Raw genomic sequence first — 11,034 nt, forward strand, 5'->3', positions numbered from 1 at the left:
CAATGCCCCCCCCCCCATCCTGCTCTTCTTGTCCTTGTCCTCACTCTCTCTCTCTCTCTCTCTCTCTCTCTCTCACACCCCACTCATTTCCTCTCTCGCTCTCTCTCCTTCTCTGCCGCTGTTGTCCACTCTCTGTCTGTCACTCTTTCTTTCTGTCATTCCACTTGTCTCTTTTTCCTTCCCTCTCTTGTTCTCTCTCCCTCTCTCCTTCATTCTCTCTCTTCTCTTGTTTGTTCTCTCTCCTTCTCTCCCTCTTCTCTCTCTCTCTCTCAATCCCTCTCTTTCGTTCTCTCTCCCTCTCTCCTTCATTCTCTCTCTTCTCTCTTTTGTTCTCTCTCCTTCTCTACCTCCTCTCTCTCTCTCTATCTCTACCTCCTCTCTCTTTTGTTCTCTCTCCTTCTCTACCTCCTCTCTCTCTCTCTCTATCGCTCGCTCGCTCTGTCCATCTCTCTCCCTCCATCGCTCAGATCTCTGAGTGTGAGCAGTGTCTCGTCGGAGTCCTCTGCGTCGTCCAGCAGCAGCTCGGTGCGAAGCGCCGACTCGGACGACATGTACGCCGACCTGGCCAGCCCCGTGTCCTCGGCCAGCTCCCGCTCGCCCACCCCGGGACACCCCCGCAAGCCCCGCGGACCCCCCCGGGACCCACGAGACCCACGAGACCCACGAGACCCCCGGGACCCACGAGACCCACGAGACCCCCGGGACCCACGAGACCCCCGGGACCCACAGCACTCCAACAAAGACAGAGGTACACACACACACACACACACACACACACACACACACACACACACACACACACACACACACACACCGAGCCCACACCAACTCCCAGTCAGAGGTTCACACACACACACACACACACACACACACACCGAGCCCACCCCAGCTCCCAGAGACCCATAGTGCTCCAGAAAGTCAGAGGTACACACACACACACACACACACACACACACATATACACAGACCGATTCCACACCAACTCCCAGTCAGAGGTTCACACACACACACACACACACACACGCGCACACCGACCCCACACCAACTCCCAGAGACCCATAGTGCTCCAGAATGACAGGGACGCTCACACACCGGCCAACCTCACACCACAGCCGAACTGGCCACAAGGTGAAAACCAATCACAGTGCGAGCAGCTGATTAGGAACTTTCTAGTTCCCCTTGGAAGTCACATGGGTCCTTCGAGTGACTTCGAGTGATTTTCCTACAGGAGGAATTGCACTGTCACTGTTGTGATCGTGATAGTGTTGGGTGTTTTTTGAGCTTACCTGGAAGTACTTGTGGTTGTGTGTGAGCATGTTGTAATTGTGACCGTGTTTGTGTGTCAGCGTAATTGACATTCCCACACACACAAAACAAAAGCAAAACAAATTCCGTCAGCCACTCACACAAGTAGGGTCCAGCACGTACTCTTGCGTGTTTGTGCTAGACCTGTCGTAAATCTGTAGTGTGTAGAAGCCTGAGAGTTGTTGGTTAAATTCCTGGCTTCCACCGTTGTGCACTTAACCCCAAGTTGCTCAGGGGACAATATGATCCCTTGTAATATTAGCTGAAATATGTCAGTCCCTTTGGACAAAAAGAGTCTTCTAAATGTAATGTGATGTAATGTCTCTCTTTTTTGACATTCTCACACACACACACACACAAACAAAAAAGCAAAACAAATTCTGCAGGTCAGCCGCTCACACACGTACTGTAGGGTCCAAGCACGTACTCTTGCGTGTTTGTGGTAGACCGGTCGTAAAACCTCCGTCCGTCTCTTTTAGGAAAGCCCCCAAAGAAAGAGGAGCCCTTCAGAGAGGAGCGGCGGCGGATGAGTCCGTCGGGGGGGCCGCCCTTCCGGCCGGGCGCGGCAGGTTCCATGCCCCGCTCGGGCCCCAGCAACCGGGGCCACCCCATGCACCCGCCGCACCCGCCGCAGCACATGGGGCCCCCGGGAGGCTACGGCTCCCACAAGGACATCAAACTCACGCTGCTCAACAAGGTACCCTCGGCTGCAGACTAGAGGAGCTAGGCAGACACTGCTGATCGATCTTGCTGTTTGTCTATCTGGCTGGCTGGCTGGCTGGCTGGGTTATTTATAGTTTGTCTGTCCAGATTTTCTCTCTTGTTAATGAAATAGCCATACTCATTCTATATGCATAATTTGCTAGGTTTAAACCGTGTGTGTGTGTGTGTGTGTGTGTGTTTTATGAGCAGCAGCAGCCTGACCGAGGCAATAGGAAAAGATATTTCCCTGCCGATAAGGAGAGGCCGACGTCTCCCCTCAGCAAGAGGATAGCCATGTCTCCTGACAGAGGTAAGGGGGGGGGGGGGGATAGCTGGATGACACTAATGTTCTTCTCTCACACCAATACATAGACGAATGCATAGACTTGTAGACATACAAAATCATATGATTGGATAAATTCAAATACACATGTGACTGGAAATCCTGGATAAATCACAGTGACAAATCACTGGTAAACCACCTTGCATTTATTTGTTATTCAGTGCACCTCTACCTGGTCTCCTGCCTGATTGTGAATGTTCTGGTAACTCCCATCTCCTCTGTGTCTCAGGTCGGGACAGGAGGATGCTGGGCAGACCCCCCCTCTCTCCCAGAATGGACCGTCCCAGAGGCCAAGGCCCACGGCCAATGCCCCCACAGGGGGACAGGTGGGTCGTACCCCCAACAGCCTTGTGCCACCTCTGCTACCACACACACACACACACACACACACACACACACACACACACGCACACACACACACACACACACACACACACAATACATCATCTACAAGAAGATTCACATCCTCTTATGCCTAACCCACTGTTTCCCCTAACGACGAGTACATCCTCTGGTTTCAAGCATAGACATTGACCTTTTGTAGCTTGTGTCTGACTACTGCATACAAAGCCCATTGTTCAGTGCCCAAGTGTCAATGGTGGTGATTGACAGCACATGAATGGAGAGAGAGATCACTATTATTATTACTACTCTGTCCATTTCTATTTTTAAGGAATGAAAGAAGACCAATGTGTTTCATGAAAAGAATCCTGCAGCATTTCCCCTTTCTAAACACCCCGGTTTTGTTTAGTTTGCTTGTGTGTTGGATATAAATAGCATCACACACTCGGATTACAGCCTTTCAGTTTTTCTGTCCCATTTCTAAAGCGCAAGCAGTATTATTGCTCCTCACGCTCGGTGAAGCATGCCTAATGTTCTTTATCACCGTCCTGGTAATTGGTTGTAAGTAACCCATAACACCTCCATATAGGTGAATGTGCACGGCCTTCATCGTCATCCATCTTCTATCCTTTAACAGCTCTATTCACTGTGTGTGGACATGCTATGGTGTGTGGAGATGCTGTAGCAAACTAAACTTCCAAGCTATCTAGCTCTAGCATTTATCTTGGTTGTTTTTATTTCAAAGCTCTTATTCTGTTGCTGTAGACCCATAAATAAATTCCTATCATAGCAGGAAAAATTAATGTCCCCTATCTTTACAAGGAAGCATACCTAGCTGTTTTGTAGCAAGCAAAAATGACTACAAAGGCAATAGTGAAACAATTTCCAGACCATAAAGGACAACAGCAAACAATCTAATAGCTGCTGGTGACTCAATACACTTCTAATTTGTGTAGCAGTAAATTTTTTCCAAATCACTTCAGCTAGTTTGCTTGTCTACATCGACCAGTTACTGTCATGTGACTACATTTCCATGCTTTATCTATTCCGAATAAGAACCATATTATGTCGTTATGGCAGTATTCAAAATATTGCTGAGCAAATTACACTTCTAATCGACGACATGTATGTTATGTCAATATCTTGACCAAATTTGGATAGCTAGAGTGATTTTATCATTAAATGTACCACTCAGTCACATTTCTTTATATTTTTTTTAATCCATTGTATTTCAGTGTGGAAGTATGTTTGAGGTGGGAAAATGCAATGTTTTGAGTAGCGAAAAGTTACTGAAGAAAGTTAAAAGTAAGCTAGTGTTACAATATACTTGCGCTGCATGATTAGCCTAGTCCAGAGGTGGCTAACCAGTCCAGTATGAAGAACCAAAAAAAAAAAAAAAACCACCAATCAAAAGAGCCACACAACAAAAAAAGATGGCCAACAGCAACAATGACTTAAAGGCCTATTGCATAACGAAACATGATCGTTTCAATAGCTCCTCTATTTTTGTTTAAAGTGAGACACTTGGCAGATGCTACAAATTATCATTTTCAGGAATGAGTAGCAACCAAAATATCTGAAACACATCACAAATTCCCCCTCACTGAATGACCTATTAGCATATGCAGTGCTCCGATGTAACAACTAATATGATGCCTATGTCAAGTGATAAGATGTCAATGTCAAGTGTTGCCTTCGTTTTCAAAATGAAAATGAGCAAAACGAAAATGAGTGCTTTTCCGAGTGGTGTTTAAATAGACTTGTACTTCACCTTGTACTTGTGAAGCTTAGTGCCGTTGAGTGCAATGCACTACAGTTAAAGTTGAATCTAATCTAATCTAAAATAAGTAATTGTGTGGGAAATACTGGTGTTTATCTCAATATAAATATTGCTGATGTAAAAAGGGAAAACTATTGTATTTCTGATCATGTATTTATGACTGCACTCATCTATGCAGATATTGGCCGGGTTTCCCAGATTTGTTACAGTAAGTGCTAAGAACTTCTTCGGAGCGCTCTTAGAACATTCTTAGAGCGTTCCTAAGAAGTTCTTAGCACTTGAGAGCTTCTTAACAAATCTGGGAAACCCGGCCCACTATAGGTACTGTTACTATTCTCTCTCTGTCTTGTGTCGGCAGCACCGGTGGAAGCCTGGAAATATTATAAACAAAGTAGATTAATTGGAGAACTTATCAGTAACTGGTCTGGACTGGTTCCCTGAATGGTTTTCCTCCTTGGGACAGTCCCTTTTGAGTCTTGGTTTTCTATGCTTTTTTATTATTAACATGGTATTGAGACTGAAATGCTGAAGACTGAAATGAAACTAACCGTATTTACCGACCACAGTCCTTGTGCGTTTGTGAGTTTTTAGATCAATGGGCATGTTGAGGAGGGCCGTGTCTTGTCATGGTAGAGGGAGAGAACGGGTCAAGGAGATGCTGGGCCCCCTAAGCTGTAAAGCAGTGCAGAAAACGAATAATGGAATTGTGTGCTCATGTCCATTAGTTAGTCTATAGGACGTACAGCTTCTTGTGTGCTTTGGACACCCATAACTGGTCAGACTAACTCAGTCGTATTTTTCCCCCATTCTGTTTTTTTGCTTTACAGAAAGCGACCCCTGTCCCCACCCCCAAAGTCTTCTGGGAAGGGACCGGCCGCGGCCCCAGGCAAACCCCCGGGTCCAGGTTCTGGTTCTGGGTCTGGGTCCGGGTCCGGTTCCGGCTTAGGCTCAGGGAAGCCGAGCAACACGCTGAGCCGTCGAGAGGAGCTGCTGAAGCAGCTGAAGGCCGTGGAGGACGCCATCGCCCGCAAGAGAGCCAAGATCCCTGGGAAGTAGAGCCGGCTGCCGCGACACAAGACACGAGACACAGAAGAGAAGAAACGCACCATCCCCTCTCTCTCCCCCTTCTCCTCCTGCCAAATGCCCTTCAGCTGATTGCGTCACTGAGGCGTCAGCAGGCGTCTAGCAGCTTTGGGGCGAGTGGACAGAAGGATGGACTGACAGACGGACATTTAATGAATAAACAACCGCAAAAACAAAACAGAACGACAAAGAAATGCGGCCAGGTGTGAGGATGCGTGATTGAGGCCGCTGCGAATGAGAGTCTTTGCTCATGTGTGTCCCTATGGCCAGGGGCGTGTAGATTTTATACGGATGCCACACAGATTTGTGTGGGGAGGAGGGGGGGGGGCACTCATCTCTTCCAACCCCTTTTCCTCTCCAAAATGAACTGTAGGAGATGTTTTCTTAATTACGAGGAGAATAAATACTGTTTACCCATGTTCTCCGAATCCCTCCATCTCTCTCTCTCTCTCTCGCTCTCTCTCTCTTTCTCTCTCTCCCTCTCTTCGCTCTTTCTCTTTTACTCCTACTCTCACACTATTTTATTCTCTTCTTTTTCTCTCGACTCCTCTCCTTAGTTGTGTGTGTGTGGAGGGGAGTTGAGGGGATGGGGAACCCTGTGCTCTATGTACAATACACTGAAGATCCCACACATAGCATTTGATGACGAGATGGTTACCTGCAATTGAATCTAATTTGTGGCCTCAAGTGCCCACCTCAATAAGGCCAAGTCATTTGATTCCCCGTTGATCCAAGTTGATTCCACAGTGACTTCCACGATACCCAACTTCTAACAGCTGGTCCCCCTGGTACATTTTTTTTTTTTTTTTTTTTTCAAACACCCTACCAATGTGTACAATTATAGTAAGCAGAAGACAAGCAAGTTTCTTTTAAAAAGAAGTGTATTATTCTAGAGCTCAAATGACAGTGATGTGAAGTATTGCATTTTGTTTTCCCTTTCTTTTTTTTAATTTTAAGGATCTGTTTTTTTTTTTTTTTTCTTAGCTCGTCTCCAGTAATAAACTGTTTTATTATTCGTCCCTCATTTTTAGTTGAAACAAAAGAGTGTGAGCGGTTGTATTTGGGACACCAGGAGATGAAGAGGAACTCCGTCTAGGTTTTTTGAGACAGGAAAAAAAAAGCTTCTAAATAAACTATTTTGATAAAGAGATTGGCTGTCCATCCTTTGTATGCAGTTTTATCTGAGAAATCCCACTATTTAAACAATTTAATCTTCAGCAAAATGCTTCGGGTAAACATGCACTAAAATACATGAAGAAAAACCTCGCTGCATTGATTCAGTAAACACGGGTAGATGTGAGTCACTTCGGTAGTGTTTAGAAAGTTAATGAATATATGATTAGGGAAGCTATGCTAGATATGTATGTGCAGTGGTGGCGTTTGCACGTGTGATTGCCTGTGAGGCTGAGTGGAAATCACCAAACTCCGCTGGTAAGGCCAGTGAGTTCAGAATCGGCTGCTGGCCCTGTCAGCCTCATGCACACCAACCTCATGTCTTGGACAGATTAGCTGTTGGAACAGTTGGTTTCACTCCTTTTGCCCAGAAAAAAATATAGAATATTCCAAGGGGACTTCATGCAACTTTCAAGCTTTATCTTAACTTGATTAAAAGGCCCACAGTTACAGGTCCGTTCTAATTAAAGATCACTTGTTAAATCTAGACATGGAATTTGGAGATAAAACTTGACATATTTAATTAGAGCACGTTCCTTCATCTTTCCTTATGATCACTAATCAAAGGAAGTGATTGAACCAGTCGGTAATCTCATCCACTCAATTTTACTTGTTCCATCATGACTGCAAGTCATATACTAACGGTTCTGAGGTGGCAAGATGCAGTATATCTGCAGTTGTTGACAACAGGGATGTTAACTAATTTTGCCATGAATATATAGAACTATTGGTCCCAAAACCTTATGGCTGAGTCATTAATGTGTTTAATTGTTAAAGGCGCTGGATTGAGGGTTAAGTGCCTTTTAAATTCGGTTATTATCGATATGGCAATGGTCTTTCTTGCTGCCAACATGTAAAATGACTGGCCCTTGCTCTTAGGGCCAATACAAAAGAATGGACCAAGTGTGCCCAAGTCTGATGAACTGGCATTATTAAGTTGTCGTGCCAACTATGCAACTATGTACTTTACCTTGACAACAATCATTTATCCAGGCCAAGCTGGTAATCCCGGCACGGCTCTGGTTTGGGTTAATAGATTGCTAGGGCTATCTCACGTTACATTCACATTCGGTGGGAGAACAGTCACTGTGTCTGGTCATTTGGTCATTTTAAAAGTCCCAGGGCATGAGACAATGCACTGATCTAACCTCAGATTGCTTTCGATTAGAAATGGTGTGGGAAAGAAATCTGGCATGAAATCATGGCATCATCAGTGCCAAGTGTGCAGAGACTTCTGTTCACTGATCACGCAGTATACAGTATGTGTGTGTAATATATATATATATATATATATATATATACACACACACACACACACACACACACACAATCACAAAAAGTCAGGGATATTTGATTTACAAATCAAATGTGTTGGTCTTTTGTTTCAATAAATTGTTTGAGATGAGGAAATCACCATTGTATGCTCTGACTTAAGTGCCCTACTTTCATGATATAGGCTTTATTTGAACTTTACATTTTCCATACATTTCACTTGTAAGCCAGATATCCCTAACTTTTTAAGTAGTGTGTATGTCCAAGGTGTAGGGGTCCCTAAGGTTACATCTTTGAGCACATAGGCTATACATGTGGGTAATATATGGAAACACACATGTGTAGATGCGTGCCCTACACATTGGAAATATTGTGTGTGTATGTGCTACCGTTTATATAGGCCTACTGTATAGCCTCATATTTCATGGAAGAAGTAATGGGGATAATGACGTTATATATTTTTTTTTATATATATCAGACTGAGATGTGATTGATTAATTACTTACTTAATTACTACCTACTTAATTAATTATTAATCACCTACTTGACTATCGTAACAGGTAGCCTACGTGCGAATGTAATATAGCCTACTCAAACTTTCCATAGTAGGCCTATCAGTGATGGGGACGAGTTTAGGATAATCAATATTTCATTATTGTGAAACATCATAGGCTACTCCACTCAATAACTGAAGCGCCAACATTGAGTGGGAAGTAATATTGCAAGGAAGTAAACATTGTCATTCCATTTCCTCCTTCATACGGAATTTCCCACTGAGTCCCAAACACATATAAAAAAACCGGACACCATGGCATCTCTCACAGACACTGACTTGCTGAGCTTACTGCATACCCAAGCCTATTACCTAGAGACTACTTACCATACCTAAGCCTAATTTTCTTGTGGATATGAACACAATGATGGTAAGTGAATGAGAAAAAATATTCTTTTGCCTTCATAGCTTATGTCATCTAGACCCTAAATATGCATTTGAGCTACTTTAGTATGATGATTGCTGCTTTATGCCTCCGGGTTACTTATACTGCATGCTTATTTCTCACTTTTGTGATATCTTACAAGTCCTTCTTATGGTATTTCCTTTCAGGTCTTTCTGCTTGTGACACTTGCAATGGGATTATTATGCGCCGCTTCGGACACTGGTGGATGCTTTCCTAAAGAGCACGCCTGCAAGGTGTTGCGCAGGCACTGGCGACACCCACAACAGCTGCCGAACAAGCCACCGCGGATGCCAGTGTCAAGTTGCCCTGAGTTCAAGCTCCAATCGTCATCCGACATTAGCAACCGCTCCCTCTCGCCTTGGCGGTACAGGTAAGACAACGTCACTGCTATTAAATGCTTCTCCAGTCGGAGGCGTTTCTCAGTCTTGACACCTGCGCTCCGCTGCTGCATAGGCTTAGGCTCTCTCGAAGACATGTAATGTTAATGTCTCCGTTTGCTTGTCGAGACACTTCATATTGTTTTCGCTGATGATGGATTTGAAGTGAATTCTAAAAGTAACAAGGCTCAAGGCTGGGAACGACATGCGATTTGAACGTCTTCAGTTGGACTGTACACGGGGCGCGTAACAGGAGTGTTCCGTTCGCGGAGCGTCCAAATTGAATAGGTTACGGGTCTACTTGGTTGAATGTGTGAACAGCTCTTGCGTCTGGTATAGCCAGATTTCTTGATTACAGTGGGAAATATTTGATATCTGACAGTATACTCTCTGTGAATAAAACGCGTTAGTTGCGCACTCGGTGTTCATTGGCTGGTTAGTTAAATCAATAGGTCTACGCACGCTTCGAACTTCAGCACCTCAACTAAGTGATTGATGACAACTTCTTATGTCGATGGCTCTACTCTTACTTGTGACTAAATTGGAATCTGTTGGAATTCTGTTACAGGACAGACGTGGATGAAACCAGGTACCCGGAGCATATTTCAGTGGCTGAGTGTCTGTGCGCCGGCTGTATCATAGACGGAAAGGAGAACAGGGATTACATTTCCCATCCAGTCTTTCAAACTATGATGGTCGTGCGGAAGAAGGAGTGCGCTGTGAAAGGCCAATATTCCTTCAAAACGGAAATGATCCAAGTACCAGTTGCATGCACCTGCTTGATACCTAGGTCTGTTTAAGGACATTCATGACTAACTCTTTAAAAGAGTGAATAAGAAAAAAAAAGGTAGTGACATGTTTCACGTTTTGTTGTGTTTGTTCTAAAATGCAAAGAAGTTACTAATAACACTACTGTATATTGGCTTGCCGATAGCAGATGTTTTACATTAAAATAAGAAGTAGGCTACCTGATGGCGTCTTATTGCGTCCTCTGAGCTAGCGGGTTCTTTGTTATATATATTTAAATTATTTATTGTGCATGTTTTTATTTATTGATGTGTACATTTGCTATTTGTATTTTCTATTTATCAAAATTTGTTTGACAACTCTTCCTAAACTAGTCTGTAAATTATGGGCAATATTGTTGTGAATTGAAGTTGTCAGATTGGTTATGGTTTTCATGTTCTCTTGTGACACTAAGCTATGTGCATGCCAACATTTTCAGGTTCAAGCTAAAGAACCATTTGAATAAAATGATGTATTTATAAATTGTGGTGTAAAGAGGCATTTAATTGAACACATACCATTTGGATCATCTAGATTTGCATCCATCAGTAGATTCTAACATCTTACTTTCTTCAAGTGCTGTCTTTTGCTGTGTACTTTGACTACATATTTATCTTGTAAGGGCTTCATTTCATTTGATGTGGAAATCACAAGGTTGTTATAAGCTCTCACATCTCAAGCCTTTCACTTTACTGACTTAACAAGCTTAACATATCTAGCTACAGTTGTAGCCTGAGGTTACAGCTGTGTAGAGCTTTCAGGTATAAAAACTGCAAATAGGCAAGTTCACATAAAATAAAATATCCACTAGTTGAATTGATGAAACAGAGATTTACAAAAGATAACACTTTAGTGTGTCATGTCATTTCACTAACAGAAGATTATTATATGCACTAGTAGTGGACCTAGCTA

General features: G+C 43.7%; 2 protein-coding genes across 2 annotated transcripts in view; both read left to right on the forward strand.

Annotated features, from left to right (window-relative positions):
- The window catches only part of zc3h18 (zinc finger CCCH-type containing 18), a 51,939-nt gene extending 45,234 nt beyond the window's left edge, over positions 1-6,705 (forward strand). The window contains exons 15-20 of the mRNA XM_062547592.1: positions 468-641; positions 726-748; positions 1,785-2,002; positions 2,218-2,317; positions 2,580-2,676; positions 5,300-6,705. Of these exons, the coding sequence (XP_062403576.1) occupies positions 468-641; positions 726-748; positions 1,785-2,002; positions 2,218-2,317; positions 2,580-2,676; positions 5,300-5,528 (841 nt within the window). The 3' untranslated portion in view covers positions 5,529-6,705. The remainder of the gene's footprint in view (positions 1-467; positions 642-725; positions 749-1,784; positions 2,003-2,217; positions 2,318-2,579; positions 2,677-5,299) is intronic.
- A 2,124-nt stretch (positions 6,706-8,829) lies between these two features.
- il17c (interleukin 17c) lies at positions 8,830-10,592 on the forward strand. The gene is made up of 3 exons (XM_062547470.1): positions 8,830-8,923; positions 9,106-9,329; positions 9,905-10,592. Exons 1-3 carry the CDS (start codon positions 8,909-8,911, stop codon positions 10,134-10,136), a joined length of 471 nt encoding a protein of 156 aa, XP_062403454.1. The 5' UTR covers positions 8,830-8,908; the 3' UTR covers positions 10,137-10,592.
- The last annotated feature ends 442 nt before the right edge of the window (positions 10,593-11,034 follow it).

This window comes from Sardina pilchardus, chromosome 10, assembly GCF_963854185.1.
Source record: "Sardina pilchardus chromosome 10, fSarPil1.1, whole genome shotgun sequence".
Taxonomy (NCBI): Eukaryota; Metazoa; Chordata; class Actinopteri; order Clupeiformes; family Clupeidae; genus Sardina; species Sardina pilchardus.

Bases quoted from the DNA above. Each gene is read 5' to 3' on its own strand.
- il17c (XM_062547470.1), top strand. The intron at 9,330-9,904 runs GTAAGACAACGT...ATTCTGTTACAG, and splicing joins CTCTCGCCTTGGCGGTACAG to GACAGACGTGGATGAAACCA.